The 25,873-nt window shown below is 40.2% G+C and overlaps 1 protein-coding gene and 1 long non-coding RNA gene across 4 annotated transcripts in view; one reads left to right on the plus strand and one right to left on the minus strand.

Annotated features, from left to right (window-relative positions):
* Positions 1 to 25,873, plus strand: part of FBN1 (fibrillin 1) — a 240,096-nt gene that overhangs the window by 4,159 nt on the left and 210,064 nt on the right. For both annotated transcript variants that reach the window (XM_058737818.1, XM_058737821.1), the window contains exon 2: positions 24,509 to 24,591. In XM_058737818.1, the coding sequence (XP_058593801.1) occupies positions 24,509 to 24,591 (83 nt within the window). The remainder of the gene's footprint in view (positions 1 to 24,508; positions 24,592 to 25,873) is intronic.
* Positions 5,807 to 25,232, minus strand: LOC131516602 (uncharacterized). Of its 2 annotated transcripts, XR_009264170.1 has the most exons (6): positions 24,568 to 25,232; positions 18,502 to 18,563; positions 14,326 to 14,447; positions 12,499 to 12,615; positions 9,083 to 9,226; positions 5,807 to 6,161 (listed from the first exon to the last, which is right to left on the minus strand). It is a non-coding gene; the product is annotated as an uncharacterized LOC131516602 (long non-coding RNA). The 2 variants fall into 2 exon arrangements; XR_009264169.1 differs by lacking the exon at positions 9,083 to 9,226.

Here is a 25,873-nt window from a genome sequence, read left to right on the forward strand (position 1 = left end):
GGTCTTGTTACCAGAAAAATCCACACGGGACAGTTGGTACACAGGGTAGATTATGTGCTGGCAAACTCCAAGGGATTAATTACACTGAAGTCTGTTATGCAAATAAAGAACTTTAACAGGGGACACAAAGTTCTGTAGACTTTATAAAGTCCATTTACTTTACAAAGAGGACTTTAAGACTTCATCTGAAGTCAGGTAGGCTAATAATATGGGGAAAAGACTCCTGCAGTGGTATGGTTTGTCTTTGTATTTATTGAAAAGGTTAAGCTAAAATATTGCAATACCTTTTAAAAAAAGATATTTTTAAATAGAAGTTTTTAGCAACTCCACATTTTAAATTAGAAGGTGGACACAAAATACTGATTTACGTTATGACTCATTTTGTAGCATTTAAGACATAGAGGTTGTTTACAAAAACGCGTAAGTTGTTGGTATTGCATGTTAACTAAAACATATATCAGCCTACCGTGAGATGAGGTCGAGGCTGATGGAAAAGGAAGTGCAGACATCCCTCCAAGCTTATTAGGAATTCTAAAGATCATTGAAATATTCCTTTGTTGTCTTGTGTGGCTGATGATTAAAAAGATTATATTATTAGGCCAATGATGCTTATCAAGCAAAATACTGAACAGATTATTAGGGTATTTACCCAGACTTTGTTTGCTTTTCCCTTCAATAAAACAAACAACCAATTTGTGAAGTTTAACCTTTGTTTTGATATGAATATAAGATTTCAAATATTTTTTGGAAATAGAAGGAAACTATATTAACAATTTCTTTGCATCTAGAAACCAATCCCACAAATGGGCCCTACTGATGCAACTTAGAATTTTTTTCCATGAAATTTTTTTTTTAATTTTTTTTTTTAACGTTTATTTATTTTTGAGACAGAGAGAGACAGAGCATGAACGGGGGAGGGGCAGAGAGAGAGGGAGACACAGAATCGGAAGCAGGCTCCAGGCTCTGAGCCATCAGCCCAGAGCCCGACGCGGGGCTCGAACTCACGGACTGTGAGATCGTGACCTGAGTTGAAGTCGGATGCTTAACCGACTGAGCCACCCAGGCGCCCCGAAATTTTTTTTTAAGAAGGCTGAAATCAGGCCGGAGTTATATGGCAGCCGTTGTTAAGCTTCATTTTCCCATCAGATTATAAAATCATCAAAGGCAGGACTCCTATCATAAGATTTTAACACTAACTGATCATTAGATGGGATTTCAAAGAGTTCATTAATTCAGGAAGCCTTGATTGAAGGCCAGCCTGAATTTAGCTCTGTGGAATGCAGAGACATCCAGCCTGTAGCCTGCAGGAGCTTCATATTTGGTAGGAAAATTCAAATCCATTATGGGAAGGACCAGGAGTCAGTGGGAAGGTAGCAGAGGGCATGGGGTGTAGGATTAAGTAAAAACAAATAACAGCAGGACGGCTGGGTAGCTCAGTTGGTTAACCATCCAACTCTTGATTTTGGCTCAGGTCATGATCTTATGATCCATAAGATGGAGCCTCGCATCAGGCTCTGTGCTGACAGTGCGGAGCCTGCTTGGGATTCTGTCTCTCCCTCTTTCTGCCACTGCCCCCCACAAAATAAATAAATAAAAAACACCTTAAAAAACCCCAGAAATGACAACAACAATTATAGCACTAGTAGGTGACTTTTAGATGACATTTATGTCCCGGGCGCTACTCTCAGTGTTTTCCATCTGATAACTCATTTGATGCTCACAGCATTTCTGTTGGATGGGTCCTTTTATTAGCTTTTATGGCTGTGAGAGCCGAGGCACAAAGGTTAAATTTTAAGGACAAATTCTTAATATTAAGTTTTCTTTCTCCATTAATTTTAGTTATGGTTTTGGTTTTTTATTCCACTGATCAAAAATGTAGGACTAAGACTTTGGTAAAATTCCACTTAAAATTCCTAATATTCTTTGTGCTAGTTCACACATCCCAAGTATAGTTAATAATACACTAAAATTTGTCAAACAAGAAACTTTCCCTAACATTTCTACAAAGACACTAATAAAATACAGAAGGAATCATAGAATGTCAGAGTTGGTGAGGTCTTTGGATGCACATATATTTTAGTATTATATTAATTTATATTAATATATTATATTATATTATATTATATTATATTATATTATATTATACCTTGAACTTTTACTAAGGGTGGTAGGTAACCATCACAGGTATTGTCCTGCATTGCCCATGGTTCTGAATGGGACACGTTCCTCATGATGTCATTCAGAATCTTTTGTTCTCATGTCCTATGTGAAAAATTTGTCAGAATAGAGTTGGAAGAGATGTTTCTCTTTTCAGTGGAAACTGTAATGCGTGTTAAGTTTTTAACCAACATGATAAATTATTTAATTTTTTATGTTTCGTTTTTTACCATGGTTGCCTTTAAGCTCAAAGCCATTAATATAATGAAATTTTTACATGAGATTGCAGTAATAATGGTAAATATTAGCAAGCTCTGGTATATCACTGAGGTTTGCACTTTACATACATTAATTCATTTAATGTATAACTTCTTTATGAGAAAGATTATACCTGTTTGCCCATTTAATAGATGAGGAGACTGAGGGATACAGAGTTTCAGTAATTCCTCTGGGGACATAAACTAGTAAGAGACAGAGTTGGGAAATCTGGCCTCACAGTCAGTGCTCTTAACCAGTGTATTTTACTGCTTCTCAATTATAATAAATCTTATACCTGGTAAGTTTATTTCTTTCTCCCATACTCTTGATACTTTCCTTTCCCCAGAATCTTCCCTATCATTGCTGTGGGAAAGACTCAACATCTAATGAAGGCAAATGCAGTCATATGCCAAGGGAAGCATCACTGTGGGAATAGGATTCATCAGAAAAGACTTCACGGTGAAAGTTGGTAGGGGTTGGCAAACAGTGACCCAAGCCCTGTTTGTGTAAATGAGATTTTATTGAAACAAAGCCGTGCCCATTTGTTTATATATCATCGACGTCTGCTTTCCTGCTGCAGCTGCAGAGTGGAGTAGTTACGACAATGTGTGGCTGGCAAAACTAAATTATTTGCGACTTGGTCCTTTACAGAAAAAATTTGCCGACCTCTCGTCTATGTGATAAATAAGTGACTATCTACTAGGACTGAGAACTTCTGGAAGGCAGAGTTCTTGTTTGTTTTATTTATCACTAGGGATACTGAGGAGCTGGGTATGTGGTTAGTGTTCAATAGACAATTTTTGACTGACCAGTTTTGATTGACTGGTAAGGTAAATTACATACATTAGAGCTTGGAGGAAATAGAGGAGAGAAATAAGGAAAAAAGTTGAGTGAAAAAGCTATGAAGGGAATGTGTGAAGGGACTGAGGGACATCGAGTATAGTTGGGCAGGGATTGCATTGCACACCTTCGAGGGGAACACTTCATAGTGTAGCCTAGGAACGTAGCGCCCCCTGGATTTGTGCAGTATGCAACTGCCTGTGCTTGTCCGTAGATGGTGACACCGTCAGGAGTGGGAGAGGGACTAAAGGGCACAAAACGTTACTATCTGATTGCTGTGAAAGGTGAGGATGGTGAACTAGTATGGGATTCTAAGATGGGAGCGTGATTAGATCTTTGCCGCTCTGGTGGATGTGTGAAAGGTGTGTGGCTTAGAGGTAGGGAGGCCAGAGTCAGGGGGACTGGGAGGCTAATAGAGGGGTCAGGGTGGGAGTGATTGATGGCCTGAGCAGTGGAGGTGGGGGAAGAGAAGGCTCATGTGACGTTCTAGAAGTAGAATGAGCAGTACTTGGCCACTTGGTTGGTCAGGAGGAGAGGCAAAGGGGAGGACACACCTAGGGTGCCCCCACCTCCATGCGCCTTAAAACTTACTATACATAAAAACGATATAGCACCATTAATAAAAAACTAAAGAGAAACAAAGCATCCCTAGTTCCTCTACTATAAGGAAACAAGCTAGTTTCATTTGTGAGTGTTTTGATTTTCTTATTGCTATGTAACAAGTTACCCCAAACTTAGTGGCTTAAAACAACAACAATTTTATTATTTCTTATGATTCTGCAGGCCAGGAATTTGGACAGGGCACAGTGGGGAATCTTGTTTCTGCTTCCCACAGTGTCTGATGGGGCTGGAGTGAGCGAGATGACTTCTTCACGTGTATTTCTGGTTCTGTAGACTGGAGCCTGCAGTACTGTTTACTTTGGTGTGGTTAATCTAAGGACAGAGGAGGGGAATAAAGGAAGCAAAGAGCCACTTGTCAGGCTCTGCTGGGTGCTTTCCAAGTTTTAAAGCTCTCCTCTGAGGCCTCCTGCCTGGGCCTGTCCCTGGGGATGGAGCCACTGAGTGTGTTTTTTCAAATGGAGAAACTGAGCGCCAGGTGAAGTTATCAGGCCTTGCTCAGGGTTAAGTGTCTATTGCGCCTGGATGTTGAACAATAACCTTTTGACCTCTGGTCACATGCTTTAGCCCCACGAGTTGACTACGGAGCTGACTTCAATGACTGAGGGCTAGCTGGAGGGGCTCAGATGTGTTATCTGTGTTGGCTAGGTTCCTCGGTTCTCTTCCGTATGGTCTCAGATTGTCTCCTTCTCCACGTGGCCTCTCCACATAGACTCTCCAGCAGCACAGCCACACTTTTCACAGTGTACCTCAGGATTCCAAGAGCACAAAAATGGAAGCTACCAGACTTTCTTCAAACTTCGCCTGGACTGGCATGACCTGGAAATCCATGCAAGTCACAGGCCTCATCCAGACTCAAGGGCATGGACTAATAAGCCCTACCTCTTGATGTGTGCACCAGCATGTGTCTGCAGAGGGGGGAGGAATGTGGGGAGACATCTTTGGAGACTAGCTACCACAGTAGGGATTAGGTTTTTGAGAAGGTGATCGGATGTTTTAACTCTAACTTGATCAAGTCCCATTGACTTACTTCTTCATTGGAGATACTGCATTGTATTTTGCTGCTGTAACTTCGAATGAAAAATGCTACATGAACAACGTATCTTCATGATCTGTTAGATTAATGTTAAGGACATTGTTCTTAGCTTGCCCACACTTCTGCATTTAAAGAACTCATGCAACCCAGGAATAAGATTACAGTTCCTCTTCAACTGGCAAATTTTGTTTTTTCAAATATGAGAATTAACAGACTCCTAAAGTTCCCCCCCCCTTTTCCTTTAGCTTTTAAGACAGGGACAAATTTAATGCGTGATCACTTTAATTTATTAACTTAGGTATTTTGTGTATTTTGCCTTCCTTCTGTATGAGAGTTTGCTTTCAGCTTCTGTTAGTAGCTTCCTTTTCTTATATCTGTTGGTGTAATTTGCCTCAGAAACATTTTTGGGGGAATCAGGGATTATAACTGACCAATAAAAATAGATATGCGATTGCCAATAGTTGGTATTATAGCGAACTGAACTCTGTTATTTCTGTCGTAAATGGAGTAGTCACACCGTTAATAAAATAAAATTAACATGAGGAGTACTGTCAAATTTGGATTGTAGCTCTGCTGCTCTATTATATTGAATCCTAGTTTTTATTTCTTGAGACTTTACCACTTTCTCAAGTGGTTTTTTTTTTGTTGTTGTTGTTGAAATTATCGCTGAGTCTATTTATTCAGCCCTTCCGAGCGGAAGGGAGAGAGGAAAATTCCCTATCTCCACCATTCCCAGCCGAAGATGTATTCCAGACGGCAAGCAGGCTCCGAGTTAGGAGAGCTGCTCCCTGAGACAAGTGATTTGGTTCAGTGTTTTGTTGAAGGGTTGTGAATTCCTAGACCATCAGTCATACTTACATTCAAATATAAGTATCCAAACACATCTAAGTCCAAATATAGTACAACCATTTTATGATGTTAGTGTTGGGAGACAGGATTTATGTGGGCCCTATGGACACATTATGTCTGCTGTTAAGTTCGTGGTTTTGAACTGAAGTATAGGAATATCTCTGTTAATCAAGGGAATGTATTCCAGAGACAGGGTTTGTTTTCTTTTGTTTTTCTGTTTCTTCTCCTTTGCCTCCTTCCTCTTTTTTCTTCTTTATCATCAACAGTTTCTCCTTCTTTTCTTCATCCTCCTCCTCCTTCTTCCTTTCTTCCTCCTCCATCATCATCATCATCATCATCATCATCATCACCATCTCATCTCATCTTCCTTTTCTTCTCTTTGCAGGTAACTTCAGAAGCTGAGCTATAAATAAAATAGAGATGATAGAGATATTAAATAAGGGTTAAAACATTAAGAAAAATAAATTCCAAGTAAAATTTAAAATTTTTACTTGGCAGTCTTGGGATGTTTGAAAAGAAAAAGCAGAGATAACAATTTTGTTAGGAGAGGGAAGGAGAAGGATTAAAGGAGGTGGGAGGTGACAATTGGGAGAAAATTCTAGGGTGGAGAGTGCTATCAGCCAGGGATCTGGGCTGGACAGAGCAGGTGCTGCATTCTTACAGGTATGAATGACAGCCCCCTCATTCCAGGTGACCTGTGGCCTTAACTAGCCTCCTCAGGGGACTGAGGGCTTCTGGAGGAGCTAGACCATAAAAAGAAAGACACTTGGATGTCAGAAAAGATCCCTGCAAAAACATTTAGAGGGATTCAGTGGAAAAGCAGGTTAATCCATCTTGTATGATGAACTTCTGTGTATGGTGCCATGTAAAGTTTGGTGCATCCCCCTTTTCCTATGGATAATGGCTTATTGTTCACCATTTCTCCTACCCAATGGTACTAATTTATAAGATTGTATAATCAGAGTCTAACAGGTTGGTGCCTTTTATGGGTAACTTTTAAAGACTGTTCTTATTTGAAAGGTTTTTTTTTTTGGCATAGTTAATTATGACTCAGATCTTCCTTTATAGTCAGACCATCTCTCTTTACAAAAATACTATAACTTAGTGTCATAGTGGGACCAAGTCTAGAAACTTACAGATGCTGAAACCAAAGCCCAGAGAAAGTTCATTAAAAAGTGCTCAAGGTACTTATTTTCTTCCCTACTTCATAGGTGTGGAAGCTGAGCCACACAGTGGCAAGAGACAATTTAAGTAGAAGTATACTGTTGGGTACAAGATTGTACCTCCTCTTTGTCTTCATATCTTAGAAAGGGTGATTGGTGTCTTGGAGTCCTCACCTGTGCTTCAAATAAGCACACTTCCTGCACTATGTAGGCAAGGACATTTGCCTTGTTCTTGTTTATTTGGCCTTAGGCAGTGCCATCAGCCTCTCAGTGGTCAACCCTGATGGGAAGGTGGGCACTAGAAATTTAGCTCTTCAGTGCTACCTTGCAAGTCAACAGAAGCCTCCATACTAGGCGTGGTTGAGTAGGATGGGGCTTTCCATTGGGGTAGTGGCCAGTGAGAGCAGCCAGGTAGGGGGTGGGAGAATAAGAAGGGGGAGGCTTCTCTGGGAATCTGAAGAGCAGCGGCACCTCCTACCACCAGCACCCCACTCACACTTGTAACTGGCAATTAGAATGTCAAATGTCCTGGGACAGGCCATAGCAACTTTAGGTCTGTAAGCTCTGACTCTTATCTTCTAACTTGCCTGACTCAGTTGTCTAAACTGCTCATTTATACTTTAGATTATATTAAGAAACATGCCAATGAAGAAACACAAATCTTAAATTCTTGTTCTTTCTTCCCTATCATCTATCCCAATAATTTTAGAACATCTGCCTAAGCCAAGTGACAACTATTTTTGAGCGTTAACTGCATTTGGACGAGACCTAATGTTTAACTCTCAGAATGAACACCCCATCTCAAGTCTGTTGATATTATAGTCTTTCCAATGGTTCTAGGCAGAACTACATCTGGAGTATCTTTCTCTCCTCTTACTGATGGGGTTAATGTCTAAGGTGATGTGGGCAAGTGCTTTACAAGGAGGGACTTGATATGCAACGTTCAAGTCGACAAATAGTTTTTAATCTATCATGGACTGCTGCTGCTTCACACCCCAGAGTTTAGGCCACTGACCTCAAGTTTGCAAATTTTATATCCCATTACCACCCTGTGAGCTCTATACTCCCTAGGGCCACATCGTTCATGTTTTAGCTGGAATCTGAGAAAGTGTCTGAACATTTCCTGAAGAGTTGGCTAGGAGTGATTTGGCAGCTCAGTCATGAAAACCCGGAGCTAGTGGCTGGGGTATACGTTATAATTACCTCACACTGTTTCCTATTTGAGCCTGGTTGTGGGTAGCTGGGTACAGTGGGATTGCTTGTGAGACTATATTTTAAAGGAGCGCGGAGTCATTTTCAATGAACGCTAATAGCCATTGGCCATGTTTTTAGGGAGGAGTGGAAGTGTGGACATAGACATGCCTGGAGGCAAATCCTGGCTCCACCACCTACTAGGAAGGAACCCCAGACAAGTGGCTTGATCTATTTGACTCTCAATTTCTTCACTTGTAAAATGAGATTATAATGCTCACCTTTCTGGGTTGTTCTAACATTCAGGGAGATGATACCCTTCAAGTTCCTAGTATAGTGTTTTATGTGTTTTGCTATGGTGATGAGGATGATTATAATGCTGTTATGGAGGGGTTGGAGTCATACAAAGAGGCTGGATTTTTATGGCCAAAGCCAAAAGTTAAACAACCATTGGTATCTGGAGACCACAGTTTCAACTTTCTCATTTTGGAACCGATTACTTCAGAAGGAAAGGGGGCAAACTTGAACTTCAAACATTTTGAAAATATCATTTTAATGGAAATTCACTTTGCCTCTGGAGGTCTGGTTATACCTAAAGACAGTGTGCTGATAAAGTTTTGATTTTTAAATTTCCCTTACCCCCAAATTGTGTTACCGTTATTGGGAAATAAACTTAACTGAGTGTGATCTCTTATTCATACGGCCCCCTCAACTCCTCCAGAGAAGTTTGTATTTTTTTATTGGTAGCTCTGGTGAACAGGCCTTGTCTCCTTCCTGCTGGTCATTTCTTTTGGCACCGCTCCTGTCACGTGCCCATCACTGTGGCCAAAGAAATGGGGCACTCGGGGGCCAGGCCTGAGTCATGTGGAATGGGTTCAAAGAAGTAAAGGGGTACTAGGTGGTAAACACAGTATCTGCACCCAAACTGAGAAAGCTCCCTTTCCATACACCCAGAACTCCCTCAACTCACTCTGTCATTACTGTTCCCTCTGGGTGCTTTGTGGGCAGACCATCTTACGTGATTTGGGGCCAGGCTGACTCAGATTGGCCACCTCTGAGAGGAGCCATGGCCTTTGCTGTCCAAGTGAGCATTCCCTTCCCTTGGCTTCAGGCCCTGCAGCAACATAATGCTCATTCAGTACAAAGGATTCTTATTTGTTGTTGTTTTTCTTCTGAGTGCAATTTCTCTTGAGAAACTGAAAATCTTGTTTTTCATTTTCTTTTAATGATTTACACTTTGATTCTAATGAGAGTCGACCTTTAAGAGATATTAAACTACTAAGCATCTGGGAACGTGTAATAAAAACATCCATTATTTTAATTTAGGCAATGCTTTGGTAGAGTTCCTATACTCTGCACCCTAACATACCAACCTCTGGTTAACTGATTGGCAATAAAGCCTAGGAAGTTGTGGTTGCTTCGTTTTCATTCACAGGCTGTAGAAATAAGAGCGCTTTCAATAAGGAATAGTTTAACATTTTTTTTTTTTATTTTTGGGACAGAGAGAGACAGAGCATGAACGGGGGAGGGGCAGAGAGAGAGGGAGACACAGAATCAGAAACAGGCTCCAGGCTCCGAGCCATCAGCCCAGAGCCTGACGCGGGGCTCGAACTCACGGACCGCGAGATCGTGACCTGGCTGAAGTCGGACGCCTAACCGACTGCGCCACCCAGGCGCCCCAACAATAAGGAATAGTTTAAACAGATAACAGTTATTTTTCTGTTTGTCATTAAAAATGCTCAAATTACCTAATATCTCTCATCTCTTTGGGGTAAATCACCCCGTCACCAATGCAATCAAAGTTTATAAGAAAACAAAAATATAAAAACAAACAAACAACCAGGTATCTTCTCTGCTTTACTAACTTCCCAGGAAAAAAATAAACCCCAAATAACAAAATAAATTTTTCTTTTTAACCTTTTGAAAACCTTTCAGGAATCTTACAAGAATATGCAAGCCATTTTTCTTTTTTCTTTTCTTTTCTTTTCTTTTCTTTTCTTTTCTTTTCTTTTCTTTTCTTTTCTTTTCTTTTCTTTCTTTCTTCCTTCCTTCCTTCCTTCCTTCCTTCCTTCCTTCCTTCCTTCCTTCCTTCCTTCCTTCCTTCCTTTCTTTCTTTCTTTCTTTCTTTCTTTCTTTCTTTCTTTTTGTCAGCAGTTCTGACTTCATATAGAAATTTTTGAACATCTGACAGAATTCTAGACAACAGTGTCTAATTAATTTGCCCTTGGATGGATTCGCTCTGCTTGTTTGCATTTGGGCCCTTTCTTGGAAATAGGTTGTTAAACACACATTCTCACATATTGAGGAGTCAGAAAACATACCAGGGTTCCTTGCTAAATGATTTCCTCCTTCTCTTTCATATTTCACATGACTATAAGAATTCTTCCACTTGTGAACAGAGCGCCAAAATTCAGTCCGTTTATGGATGGACCTGATACAAATCAATCCCTTTTCCTTCAAACTCATCTTTTGTTAACTGATGGGTTTATGTTGGTCATAAGGAAAGACAAGGGATCCTTATGAAAATGGATCATGTCAAAAAGTAGTTGTAATGCCTAAGGAAACCCATCCCCTGGGCTAACATGCTTAGTTGTTTGCAAGAGTGTGGTTAAGTCCTTTGTCCTTAGATTCCTCGTCTAATGAACATTAACCTTATTTGGTAGCTGCATACTTGAGATTTAGAGAAAAACTTTGGTTAGTTCTTGCCACTTGTGTAAGATGGTAAAGAGGCTGGGGTTGTACTGTTATTATTTCTAATGTTTTATTTTTTAAGTTTATTTATTTATTTTAAGAGAGACAAAGACAGCGTGAATGGGGAAGCAGCAGAGAGAAAGGGAGAGAGAGAATCCCAAGCAGGCTCTACGCTGGTAGTGCAGAGCCTGGTGCAGGGCTTGAACTCATGAAACTGTGAGATCACAACCTGAGCCGATTCCAAGAGTTGGACAATTAACCTGAGCCACCCAGGCACGCTGGACTGTTGTTATTTCTAAATGGGGATCCCCATCCCACTCAAGAATGTTGAGTTGGATAACAGATAACAGTGGGTCTTTAAGGGGCACCTGACTGTCTCAGTTAGTAGAGCACACGACTCTCGATCTTGGGGTCGTGAGTTTGAGCCCCATGTTGGGTGTAGAGATTACTTAAAAAAGTAAAACTTAAAAAAAAAAAAAAGGAGGTCTTCAAGTGAATGAAAAAGGAAGAACGTGTATTGCCCTGGTGGCATGTAGAGAGGAAGGCTATCAGAATGAACTAGATCACATGCTGCTTCAAAGTTGTTTTTTTTACTTTTTAAGGTGGAGAATTTCAAATATATACAAAACTAGAGAGAATAATGCAATGAAACTCCAGGTTTAGCCCTTATCAGTTAATGGTCAATCTTCTTTTATCCACTTCTTTCCCCTGCCAGAGATTATTTTGAAGTAAACCCATGAAAAACCATTTAATTTGTTGTGACCATTTCAATATGTACCTCTAAAATATACGACTCTTTAAGAAGCATAAATATAGTACCACTATTACATTTAAAATTAGTGGGGCACCTGGGTGGCTTAGTCGGTTGAGTGTCTGACTTCAGCTCAGGTCGTGATCTCGTGGTTCATGGGTTCGAGCCTGTGGTCAGGCTCTGTGCTGACAGCTCAGAGCCCGGAGCCTGCTTCAGATTCTGTGTCTCCCTTGCCCTCTGCCCCTCCCCCGCTCATGCTCTGTCTCTCTCTCTCTCTCTCTCAAAAATAAACATGAAAAAAGTTAAAAAAAATAAAATTAGCATTAACTTTAAAATACCCTCAGCTATCCAGTGAGCATCACTTTCTTCTTAAAGGTTGTTGCTGTGTTGAAGCTTTGCTTTGGTATTTGGCACCCATTCTGCTTAATTATAGCTTGCAACAGGAACCCTATCACACCTTCCCCAGAGCTAAAAAGTGTTGAGAGGACAGTGCTGTTATCACTCAAGCTGAGAGGGAAATCTTCTGGTTTGGATTTCAGGGGAGAGATGTGTTGGCGGTTGAAAGGTGAGTTGCCACGTTCTCCATGTAATGGGCAGCGTGTCGACAGCCTCTGGATTAAGTTCTAGAGACCTGAAACTGGAGAGTTTTTTAGAACATCATCTGGGTCACTCTGGCCTTTGTGTAGCTCATTGTCTTCCTAAGCCAGGTCAGACAGTTGCCTGCATGATCTGCTGGTTTTGCTTGAATTTACTTTTCAAAAGACAAGTCACACCCATATTCAATTACATGCATAAAACACATTCCAATGGCAGCTATGAGTAGGTTTTGAATTATCCACATTTAGAATCTCTACATTGCCTCCGACCCACCCACTCCCCCAAATACTGAACATATTACGAGCTGACTCATATCTTCACTAGAGGGTATGGGATATGATACTCACTACACAGAAGTATCAGCCTATAGGAGTGAGTGTTTCTCAACTGTGTTCCTTTTACCATTGCTTTCCTTTTCCAATACATTTTGTAAGATCTGTCTTAAAATGTTTGTTTTTGCAGACCTAAGAAAAGAAAACAAAAATACAAAAAATTATGCATAATTTCGTTTATATAAAGGCACACATTCTTGTTAGGGTATTTATGGAAACATCATTCTAATCTCTAATCTAAAAATCTCTAGTACTAATGTTGGAATGTCTTATTAATAAATTCTTTTTGTTTTTAATTAGTGATTTATGACATGTTTCCATTGTGTGGCCATTGTACAATTACTTCACTTCTCTGAATTTCAGTTTCCTCATCTGAAAATGAACACAGCAATATATTTTCTTGATAGGATTCAGGAGAAGAGTCACATGATCACTTTGTAAATTATAAAGGTCTCTGAAAATTGCTAATTATTACTTTTATTCTACCGTGTGTCTTCACATGGACTAGATAAATTCCCGAGTTAGCCAAACTTCCTCAAATTTAAATTAGACTATTCTTCTTAAAATTTTTCCAGGTATCTAAATGTTTAGAATTAAATGTTTATAACTTTGCCTCAGTTACAAAGTTAAAAAAGTCATCAAATTTTTTATGCCTAATACTGTGAATTGTTAATTTCAATGAAATAATATTTATAACTACATGGTTTTAGCTAACTTCTGACTGTTTAGAAACTTAAATTCTACCAATGATTTATTTTCTATTTTTTTGTTCCTTGGCAAAAACATTGTTTCTGTTCTGATGAAAGGGATTGGTAGATAAATGTTTTAGAAGACCCATTGGGGGGCGCCTGGGTGGCGCAGTTGGTTAAGCGTCCGACTTCAGCCAGGTCACGATCTCGCGGTCCGTGAGTTCGAGCCCCGCGTCAGGCTCTGGGCTGATGGCTCGGAGCCTGGAGCCTGTTTCCGATTCTGTGTCTCCCTCTCTCTCTGCCCCTCCCCCGTTCATGCTCTGTCTCTCTCTGTCCCAAAAATAAATTAAAAAAAAAAAAAAGAAGACCCATTGGCTCTTGACTCCTAGTAAATAAAGTTTGAGGGGCGCCTGGGTGGCGCAGTCGGTTGGGCGTCCGACTTCAGCCAGGTCACGATCTCGCGGTCCGTGAGTTCGAGCCCCGCGTCGGGCTCTGGGCTGACGGCTCGGAGCCTGGAGCCTGTTTCTGATTCTGTGTCTCCCTCTCTCTCTGCCCCTCCCCCGTTCATGCTCTGTCTCTCTCTGTCCCAAAAATAAATAAAAAACGTTGAAAAAAAAATTAAAAAAAAAAAAAAAAAAAAAGTTTGAGGCACAAGGCCTCTGAAACTTTGGTAGCTGTAAAGTGTTTCTAAGTGGTGCACCTGAAATACGGAAGAATTTTACTTTCCATACCCATGAATTCCATTTATGGGTATCTTATGTATTCAGTTTTCATTGTAAGGTTTTAAAATTTAAAAAAGTAGATGAAATGAAATTGATTTCTTAGTAGTAATTATCTTTTTCATTATTTTAATTTGTTATTTAATTTCTTATAAACATTTGTCTTTTCAATAAATTAAGTGTTCACTACTCTGACAGAATTCTCTCTCACTTTTTGTCTTAGTCAGAGGCACATTTGAAACCCTAACCCTTTGTTTACCATTTAAGACTCAGGTGTTGTCCTAGGTGCTGGGTTGTAAAGATAAATCTGAATTTTCTATCTTAAGAGAACTCCCATTGCAGAAGAGAGGGCAATTATTGGATTCCAAGAGATCTGAAATGCTTGAGTAACTAGAGGATGAGATTGAGGTACCCAGATAGACTTCAAAACTGACCTCCCTTGCTTCATCTGGAAGCCAGTCTTTCTGGAAGCGGCTCACTGAACTTTTGGTCTGTGAACCAGTCCAGGATACTGTTCTCATGTTATAATTGCTGGTGCGGTGGAACCTTCTGCTCTCTAAAGAAAGGTACAGTAAGGATTAGAATAGCCAATTACTCTCAGTTTTTTTGTTTGTTTGAGTATAGTTGACACACAATATTACACTAGTTTCTGATATCTACTCCTCGTTTTTTAAGTCCCTGCTTTATTGACCTATGGCTATCTCCTGTTGGCTCTGACAGTCTCGTGCAGGCGTGGGAGATGGCACTGGGCCTGGGGCTGGGCAAGTTCCGATTCCAGCTGCCGCCTCAAGACTATGGAGTGGCCTGAGATGAAGGTGTTCAGTTCTTACAGCTCACTGGGCAGCTTACTGTAGCTGCAGGGACCACGGGTTTGAGTAGCCAAGTTTCCTTCTGGTTGCCTGCCGTGGAATGTGTTTTCCCATAGAAACAACATTTTAAATTGTGGTCAGGTTCCTAGACCAGCCTACAATAGCCTATTTAGCTGATAGAGACTGCTATTTGACTAGCCCAGGGACCAAACCACCACCTATTAACATTGTTTCTATTGGAAAAGCCGTTCTGAGTTTTAAATACCAATAGAGAAATGACATTTTGGAGCTCTACCTGTTTGTCCAATTGGTCCTCGGAACCAGAGTATCAAATCACTGTGCACTACCAGGTCCTGAAGGACCCCATTCTTTCTCCTAAGCCTGACCTCACTGGCTGGTTTTCCCATCTTTCATGGGGCTGCCAGCGCATTCGGAAGATATTATTATCTCCTTGGACAGAGCTCTTGGTCTGAGAATTTCTGGGAAGTGGTAGGAATCATGGTTTCTTCTGTTGGTGGTAAAGAGGAGAGAAGGGAACTGAAAGGATCAGTGAACTCCCCAGACACCACCCGGGTCTGCCTTTCACTGCGCAGTTCTGGTCCACTCTCTTAGTTTACTTGTGTTTCAGTCATTTCTATAATTTCATCTACCCTTTGGAAAAGTACAACATGGCTTTAGCTTGACTAAATGGAGTAACAGTCAAAAAAGGAGAAGTCACAATAATCCTTAAACTCATAGGTAAGGTCAAGGGGTTGCAGAGTTCTGGGAAGCAGATTTCTCGAAGCACCATGTATGTTCATGGTGTCGTTGGTCAGACCCTCTCAGGTGCCGGCAAGATGTAAATTTGAAACATGCACATTTTTCTATTTTGAGGCAATCCATCCTCATCATTTATGGAATCAAATAGTAAAATTCCAACTTCATAAACAGATACACCTTTCCCTATGTGTAGATGGGAACACCTTTTATATAACCAGCCAGGGGTTCAGTGATGCCAGCTGGCCAGACATAGGCTCCCCCTCCCTTAGAGAACTGTAGTGCAGAACTTCAGTGCAGACCATGACAGGAAGTTAGTCCGGTCATGGCCTTTAGAAGCTTGGGGCCCACTTGGATGATTCAGTAGTTTGTGCAGACTTCTGTGTTCTCAGTGTTGTTTAATCCAGAGGACCAGAAGCAGAAAGTAGGATTAGCACCTACTGTACATAGCCGTGCTTCTGGTCTTCATGGTTCAATGTCTAGTTTCCTGTTATGGTGTACCTTGTGGCTTTAAATTCTTCTTCTTCTTCTTTTTTTTTCCTTCAAAGAAAAGTGTGCTCATGCGTGCCCGCGCACATGCGCGCGCGCACACGTTCTAGTCACCTCTAAAAGATTCCAACAGGGTTTAAATTGACTGTCAGTCTAAAATGACCTCTGGATTTTGGGAACTGTTCTTTGCAGCGTTCTGTTTCTTCAGCTTTCTTAGGCTGTGTATGAGAGAGAGAGAGAGAGTCCCTGATATGGTAACCTAAATTCTTGTACTTTTAAGTTCTTGGACTATTGCTTTTCATCAACACAAAATCCCCGCAAAAACATAGTTTAGGGTGCCGAGCAAATGAAACTGTTGATGTGACAACCTCTCTGCTGCCTGTGCTGTGAGTTACCCCACTGGGTGGTGGGGAAAGTGATCCCGCAAGCAGCACCTCCAGACACACCCTTTTCAAGGCTGCACCATGAATTTTGTGACGGTTGTTTTTAGGAATTGGCCACAAATGGCTGGCTCCATCTTTGGTCTTGATCAGTTGCAACAACCTGCCACAGTGAAATGTGCACCAATTTGTGAGCTGAAAACCTTTGTTTCATTGCTTTGGGATTTTTGTTTCTCTTCTGCTAAATAAATAAATAGAATCAAATGTTCATATATGAGTGTTTTCTCTACACTTATTTTTTTGAAGGAAATACTTTGGTCCCTGAATTAAAAACATTGATAACTTCACTGATCACAATAAATTAATGATTAGTATATCAGCAAAATAACCAAGGTATGAAACCATTATACATTACTGTTTAGCTAACCTTAGCCGTTCAAAATATGTATGAGATATTTTTCTTTTAAAAAAATTTTTTTAATGTTTATTTATTCTTGAGAGAGAGAGAGAGAGAGAGAGAGTTGGGGAGGGGCAGAGAGAGAGGGAGACACAGAATTTGAAGCAGGTTCCAGGTTCCGAGCTGTCAGCACAGAGCCCGACGCGGGGCTCGAACTCAGGAAGCGCCAGACCATCACCTGAGCCGAAGTCGAACACTTAACCAACTGAGCTATCCAGGCATCCCGAAATATTTTTCTTTTAAATAGATTAATTTATAAGAAATAGTTTTCACTATTAGACAGTTTCCATGTTAGTGGCATTTGCAGCTGGCCTATTTATGACACCAAAGACATAGTATTAATCTTTGTTAATTGTACTTTATACGTACTAAGGTATTCCGTCAATGTTATCTTGTGTGCTTCTAAATAGACTCCAGGATATTCTAGGCATTACAGACATTGTTTCTCTGCTTGAAGACCTATTAGTTTTGGAACAGAGTGGGTAGGGACAAGTTTCAGGGGAGAGAATCTAAACATATAATTATTTAAAATATATATTACAGGGGCGCCTGAGTGGCTCAGTCGGTTAAGCGTCCAACTTCAGCTCAGGTCACGATCTCGAGGTCCGTGAGTTCGAGCCCCGCGTCTGAGCCATCAGCCCAGAGCCTGGAGCCTGCTTCTAATTCTGCATCTCCCTCTCTCTCTGCCCCTCCCCCGTTCATGCTCTGTCTCTCTCTGTCTCAAAAATAAATAAACATTAAAAAAAATAAAAAAGTATATACTACAAATACACACATATGGCTCAATACGTTGTGTGTCATACATGTTGCTCTTTGTTTTACCTGTTAAAGAAATTAGCCAAGTAGTCAAGTTAGCGTACTTTTTAAATTTGTTGATTGCTATCAAATGTTTGGAATTAATACATTATTGAGAAAATAAATGTAGTGTTCAAAGAGCCAGAAATAAAATGTAATTATAATATAGCATATGTAGGTTTTGGAGAGGTATGTCTGGTATTGTGTTGGTAGGTTGAAGGGTGGTTGGGATTAATTGGGGAGGAGGATTACCACTGTGGGGGAAGTGAAACTATACATTAAAAAGGAAACATGGGCAGGGGCACCTGAGTGGCTCAGTTGGTTAAGTGTCCTACTTCAGCTCAGGTTGTGATCTCACAGTCTGTGAGTTCAAGCCCCACGTCAGGCTCTGTGCTGACAGCTCAGAGCCTGGAGCCTGCTTCAGATTCTGTGTCTCCCTCTCTCTCTACCTCTTCCCTGCTCATGCTCTGTCTCTCTCTGTCTCAAAAATAAATAAAAACATTTAAAAAATTAAAAAAAAAAAAAAAGGAAACATGGGGGAGGGGCGTCTGAGTGGCTCAATTGGTTAAGTGTCCAACTTTGGCTCAGGTCATGATCTCACAGTTTGTGAGTTTGAGCCCCACGTCAGGCTCCGTGCTGTCAGCTCAGAGCCTGGAGCTCAGAGCCTGGAGCCTGCTTCAGATTCTGTCTCCCTCTCTCTGCCCCTCCCCTACTCGCACTCTGTTTCTGTCTCTCAAAAATGAGTAAACATTAAAGAAAATTTTTAAAAGAGGAAACATGAAAGAGCAAGTATAAAGATGGAAGAAGGGTCTGGATTTAGCATGTATGTCATGGAGGAGAGGCGTGTGCACCAGTGAGGGCTGAGACGATAAAGGGAAGGAGTGGGACAAGAGGGTGGGGCTGAGAGTGGGCAGGTTAGCCTACCTGGCAGAGATCTGAAGCTGATAGTGAAATGTTCCACATCTTAGGGAGGGTGAAGTCTGTGTCTGGAATGTAAGAGAACAGAACTAACCGTCGTGAACACAAAAAGATATTTAGCTATATTGTCCTAATGAAATAGAGAGGAAGGAGGAAGCCAGGAAAAAAGGTGATAATCAGTCTGACAGTGAAACACCAACATGTAAACCAGAGAGTTATTTGCTAATGGAGTTAGAGAATTGAAGAGGAATTTCAGCAGTGGGCTGAAATAAAACTAGTGATTCCTCTTTACAAGTGGGAGACATCAAGTTATAGCTCAGAGAGCTTTCTTCCGAGCCTACCCTGTGTGATGGGGCCAAGTACCCTCTTTACTCCTTTCTGGACTCCCCAGTCTCACCTTGATGTTTGTGTCTTACCTGTTGTGGTGACACTCTTTGCATGCTTGCTTGTCTTCTTCCCAGAGCAAATACTATGTCTTAGTCACTGTGAAAAACTGGGACAGTTTATTTATAATTGCATGGTTACAGTCTTATTATCTTACGTTTTAGCAAACTTTTCACCATAGAACAGTTTGAGATTTACAAACAAACCAGAAAGATAACACTACATGATGTAGGTTGGAGAGGTTGGCAGGCTTATGCCTTCAAAGCAGAAAACCAGAATTGTCTGAGTCCCAGCCAGTGTTGACCCAGACAATCCAGAAATGAGTCCCTGGATCTGAAGAGCCCCCTGAAAGCTTGAGGAGGCCATGGAAGCCATTTTTATTACCAGGATTCCAAGTTTCATTACTTGAGATGTTGTGACTGGCAGATGGGCTGGAATAGTCACATGTGATATTCAAATCACTGCTAGTAGATGTGACCTCTGCCTTTAGCAAAAAGGGCCAGGATAAAGGCACCCAAATAATCGAGGAGAGCTTGCAAAGTTTGTTGGAGTAGTAGTGGATCCCCTTATTAGATAGTGCTCATGGTTTTTCTTTTGTATTTTCTTCTTGATAAAAAAATCTGTCAAAAAACTAATAAAGTCATGATGTGTGGGTCACAATATGTGTAGCTAATTTGTATATTAGAGGTTTTTTTCATGATCTATCACATTTTTGACAGTGAAAATTATTATTTTTAAAAACTGGGACAGTGGGATATTAGGATATTACCTTGAGCCATGTTACATGGACAGTAGGGGGGGGGCATGCCTTTGGGTCCCCTGCACACTTATGCTTGAGAGGAGTAAATCATCATATTTTTCTCCCACAATTCAAAAAAGTAGGTCACTCATGCATGGAGTAGTGTCAGCCTCATTAACCTTCTTGCCCAAGGATTTAAATACATCACATGTATATGAAATAAAAGCCCACTGAACTTTTTTTTTTTTTCCCAGTCTTGTCTGAAAGGGAGTTTGAACTTGGGATAGGAAGCAGAAAGGCTATCTTGCCTGTAAGAGAGGCCAGATTTACAGAAGTGGATTCTGGCTAAGGAATGTGGACACACTGCAGACATCTTGTACACAGGCCAGTTCCTGCAGTGATGTGGTCAGACACGGTAAAGCCCAGCTGTTTGCTCCATTGAGAGGGGCTTTTGCTAGCCCACACAATCTCCAAGTGCCTTGTCTTAACTGGATCTGAGTATTCGGCCTGCTGAGGCTCACCCGCCCCTGGAGAGATTGGAGGTGGGTTGTTGTAAGCATTGTATTCAAAGCAACTGGTAAGAGAAGCTACAGATAAAGACCTAACAATTAAAACAATGTAATAGACAGTGGAAAGTGGACTGTAAATATATTTTTCCTTTTCCCCCTGAACTTTTAGAATACAGGTAAAAACAATTTATGCTTAAATTGGTAGTTTGTTGATGGACCTTTGGTGGGGTTTGTCACTCATTCCCTCATGAAGGCTATTGGGTGAAATACCATCTTGCCCCCAAAGGCATCTCTGCCGTAACATAACAGTTAAGAGAGTGAACTGGCAGCAGGCTTCCTGAGTTCACATCCCCATTCTTTACTTCCAAGCTGTGGGACCCTGGCTGGTTTGTTTAACCTTCCTAAGTCATAGTGTCTTTAATGTTAAAGGCAATAACTTACCTCAAAGGGTTGCCTTGAGGATGAAATAAAGCAGTATGTTTTTAGCACATAGCATAAATTTCTTTTCTCTCTGAATTTTACTTTGAATTTGCCGAATGCTACTGCCACTTGCACTAAGCTTTAACTCTTGACTTTTTTTGGGCAGCAGGTTGGTGGGTGTGGTTGGGGAAATGAAAAGGAAAAGAAAAGTTTGAATGCTAAACTTTCATTTACACAAAAAAGTAACTCGATTAGAGATTTATCTTCTTTGTTAATGCTTTCTGTGTGAAACTTTAGAATAAAATCTTTGATATGGAAGTAATCCAATGTGTCTACTTTAGACTTTACATATCTTAGTGCTTTCCAACTTAAATAAGACATTCATTTATTTCTAGAATTAGAGCTGTTTTTCCTGTGTGTGAGTAGAATAAATACCACCCAGCTTGTTCGAAAGAGTGCTGTTAGTTTGGAGTTCCCAAGGCCAAAATTAGCAGAGGAGAATTCTTACATCTTTCTAATACTTTGCACTAAGCCATTGTAACCTAGCAATATTTAATGTGTTAATGTGTTAAAGATTCAGTCATTGATTGAGGATATTGGTTGCAACAACTTAAACTGAATAATGCAATACTATAAGAGATAAAATTATCAAAATTAAAAAATTATTAAAATAAAAAAAATGTCAGAGCATGTGAACAAAACCACAGTTAGACAATATGTAGAATTTTAAGTAACACAGTGAAATGAAAACGTGATCACTAATGTAACGGAACTGTGAATGAATGAAACAGTTCATGCAATGAAACAAAGTACCCCATTTAGGAGAGAAGATGTTTATACTTTTAAGGTAATTGCTTTAAATAAAAGAGGATGATCAAAGTGTAGCAGCACATGTTTAAAAAAAAATGAACAGTTATTGGGGTGCTGGGTGGCTCATTTGGCTAAGCGTCCGACTCAGTCTTGATCTCGCAGGGTTTTGAGTTTGAGCCCCCTATGGGGTTCTGCGCTGAGAGTGCAGAGCCTGCTTGGGATTCTGTCTCTCTCTGTCCCTCTCCTGCTCAAGCACTCTCACTCTCTCTCTCTCAAAAATAAATAAATAAATGTTTTTTAAAAAATGAGCTGTTATGAATGGGCATTAGGTGTGGATGCAAAAGAATTATCTTCATTTCCCCAGATCCTCATCTCTTGGGGCAACCAATTTTAACCATGTTTGGTTTTAGTTCTTCTCATGTTTCTCTTTATGACACCATGCACTGTGCTTGTACCTCTATTTCTAGATTTAAACAGTATCCATTGGTTCCATGCCATGAAAGATGGGGACGTAGCTCACTTAGATATCTATACCTTTTCTCTCTCTTTTCCTTCCTACTTTTAAAAAAATCATGGTATGACTTTCAGTTATTGGTTATTTTAAAACATTATATAATATACTTAAACCTCTGTCTCTTGGATCAACTACTTTATTTCTCTCCATACCTTTCTTCCTAACTTGATAGCTATACCATTACCTTTACAGGTGCAGGTTTAAAACATTTACATTTTGTTTTGAAATCATTGTAAATTGTAACATCTTCCACGTTTTGTCTGTAGGTTGATTGTAAACATTGAAAAAACAAAGAGGAATGTTTAGATTAGTATGATTTTCAAACACCTTGGAAAATCTTTTTAATATCTTGCTTTGTAGGACTGAAATTACTGATTCTGGACTCTTTTTTCTTAGCCTTTTCACCATGTTATATGTGTTATTACTCCATAAATACACTCATTCTTGTCAGACAATATGTCTTGATTTTTGTTTGAAAACATAGTTACTCCAACCACAGGACACCTATAAAGGCTCAGGGGTCCTCTGAAGCTATTCCAGGATTTGGTTTGGCGTTGGACTGGACCCAGTGGAGTTGTTGTAATGAGCTGTTAGTGGGGAAGGTTTGAGGTGGTTGACTCTGGCTTGAATTATCATTTCTAGTCTAGAGAAATTTGTGGAGTTTGGAAGGTTTGGTTACTCTAACCCTCACCCTAACCCCCTATCCTAACTTCTCATCTTACTCCCCTTTCCAAGATTCTGAGTTGCCCCAGGAAGTTCTGGGTACTCTGAATTGAAGTTTGGGGCACTACTTTGTCACAGAAGGGATACAGGATTGAGAGCCAGTGGCTTAGAATTTGTAATAAACTCTCTCTTAATCTCTTATAGTGCCTTTTGTTGAGTAGTTAATTTAGGTCAGAAAATGATTCTATCATGATAATAATGCTGTATTGCGTTCATGTCCATTATTTCATCTGATACACACACACACACACACACACACACACACACACACACACACGATGTGGCCAAGGCAGACATTTCATTATGCCAATGTGCAGAGACATCAACTAAAGCTCAGAGAGGCTCTAGCATCGGGTGCATAGTAAGGCTTTTTCCATCATTTTATGTCTAGTTTTGGAGGAATAGGGTCCTTTCCCGGGTTCCTCCATCTTTCTTCCTATCTCTCTTTTTGGCCTCAGCATCAGTCAGTCTGAAGTGTGCATTTTGCCCTGCAGTGTTCCGGGTCCCCTGGGGCTGTGAGAGAGGCACAGGATAGAGCAAAGGCTTCACCTTTGTTCCCAATTCTGCTTGTGCTTGAAGCAATGAGTTCAGAGGAGATGAAGGGGGGGTCTGTGCTGTTACACATGGTCTGCATATAGATGGAGAGTTTGTGAATACACCCCAACAAGAAGTACTTTTATTTATTTATTTATTTATTTATTTATTTATTTATTTATTTTAAGTTTATTTATTTGCTTTGAGAGAGAGGGAGAGAGAGAGTGCATGCAGGGAAGGGGGCAGAGGGAGAAGGAGAGAGATAGTATCCTAAGCAGGCTCCACGTTGTCAGCACATAGCCTGACATGGGAGTTGAACCCACAAACCATGACGTCATGGCCTGAGCTGAAATCCAACAGTCAGACCCCTAAACCGACTGAGCCACCCAGGCGCCCCCAGAAGTACATTTTAGTTACACAGTTGGTTTTAAAGGTTTACTCTTATGGGGCTACAGGATTTATACTAGCAAGCCTTGGAATAGCTACTGTTTGTGAAATTGATTACAAAACGTTTGACCTTATTCATCAGCCCCTGAACTTTAGGAAGTAGCATTAATGTTTAGGCCCTCAGATATGGCATAGTGAAATGAATGGTTTCTTTCCTGTCTCTGTGTGTTCAGTCCTCTTAGTTTCTAGTGTAGAGTTAACTAGATCCTTACAACAGTTGCTCCCTTAAGTTGTTAAATATGTATCATCTGGATTCTGAATGGAAGCTTTGCTCCAAGAAACCTGATGGAGCAGAAATGTCTGTAAACAAGAAACCCAAAGTTACGTTGACTTTGTTTTCCTGTAACTTCTGGTAATCAACTGTGTTTCCAAACTTTGGCTAAAGAAATATTTACATTTTTTTGCTTTTATTTTTTCTGACTAATGTCAGCGTTTGCGTTCCTGTAATTCTGGTGAAAGGAAGAATATGGCCACTTTTTAGGAGTGAGCTGGGACACAGAAAAAATATACACAGCTTCAATGAGTAGAAATTTGAAACTTTATATGCAGATTTCATGATGACCTTTCTTAACTAGATTGGTAGGAATTTTATTATTTAAATTAGACTCATATAACTCCATACATTTTTATATCTGTGCGTTGTGATAGAATGCACTACATTTTGCATCTCGTTTTTATTTTTCTGATGTACGCATAGGTGATATTAAGGGATATCCTTATTGGTATCATTATGTTAGAGTCCCAAACTACTAAGCCAGTGTTGGGTCTCATGAATTTACTTTTTTTTTTTTTTTGTCTCAAAAATTCATCCTGTTCTTGTAACTCAGAGACATTTTTTTCCCCCTTGTATGTGGTCACATATTGTTTTTTAAAAAGCGTGGAGTTCTTCTAATTGGATCTTTGTTTGTTTGTTTGTTTGTTTGTTTGTTTTAGACCTAATGTCTGTGGATCACGTTATAATGCTTACTGCTGCCCTGGATGGAAAACCTTACCTGGTGGAAATCAGTGTATTGTCCGTAAGTAAATAGTCTGTCATTCTTCATGTTCTTCTTTTGTTGTTTTGGTTGCATGGTGATTCTTAGTACTTGTTCCTTTGTAACTGCATACCATTAATATGTTTATAGCAGAGCCTTCCAGCTCTAAGATTTTCCTACTTCCTCTGAATCCAGATTGGGAAATACACTAAGTTGGTCAAACCGCTGTTGTACTTTAATTCAGTGACTTCCTTTGGAATATTTCTGACATACAGGGAATAGAGCCACAGGGATAATTTGATCAAGGGTACATGTTGCCTGGCTTCATAGACTTTGTAATCACTTGGATGGGATTTTGAAAAAAGGATACATTGCTGCTTTCCTTATTATAATTTCTAACTTTGTTGGCCACCCACAAGCCTACTCAAACCTTGTACATTGAATTTGGGTGGTTGAGGCCAAAGATAGACCTAACTTTCAGAGAGGAAAGGAAGTGGCTAGAGCATCAGATGAAGATGAGTAGAAAGACTAGGGAAGAGCTCACATGGTGCCAGAGATTCCCCCATTGATTCTGCTGCCACAGCAAACGTCCAGATTCTCATCACATACCAGAAATGTTGAGTGACAAACCACATGCCAGAAAAGATGCTATTTAAAGGAGATGTAAGTCAAATTGGTTATGGCATCTGTCCTTTATGAGCTTTTACTGACATCATACCTATGGAGGAATTTTCAGTTTTCAGAAAATTCTATCAGACGGTGGGAAAAGTTAGAGTTGAAAGGACATTAAGGAATCACTAGATCCACTTTCTGTGTTGGCCTAGAGTGGTCTGTGCAGAAGAACAATATTTCAACCAGTATTCTCTTGGTGACCTGAAAAGTTCACCTCTATCCCAGTTCTTGATTTTGACCAGAAGCATCTTATTCATTTGGCATATTGTGCTTTATTTAAGGATCAAAACTGAATCACTAAGAGAAATATATAATGGTATTTGACATTTTCTAAATCAACTTGACAGTGTGTTTCCCTTGTGTTCTTTTTTTAAATTTTTATTTATTTATTTATTTATTTATTTATTTATTTATTTATTTTGTGAGAGCGTGTGTGCATGCAGGAGCATGTACCAGTGGGGGAGAGGCAGAGAGAGAGGAGAGAGAGAGAGAGAGAGAGAGAGAGAGAGAGAGAGAGAGAGAGAGAGAGATTCCCAAGAAGGCTCCACATTCAGCATGGAGCTGGACTCGGGGCTTGATCTCACAAACTGTGAGATCATGACCTGAGCTAAAATCAAGAGTTGGATGCTTAACTGACTGAGCCACCCAGGCA

The sequence above is a fragment of the Neofelis nebulosa genome, chromosome 7 (genome assembly GCF_028018385.1).
Source record: "Neofelis nebulosa isolate mNeoNeb1 chromosome 7, mNeoNeb1.pri, whole genome shotgun sequence".
NCBI classification, from domain to species: domain Eukaryota; kingdom Metazoa; phylum Chordata; class Mammalia; order Carnivora; family Felidae; genus Neofelis; species Neofelis nebulosa.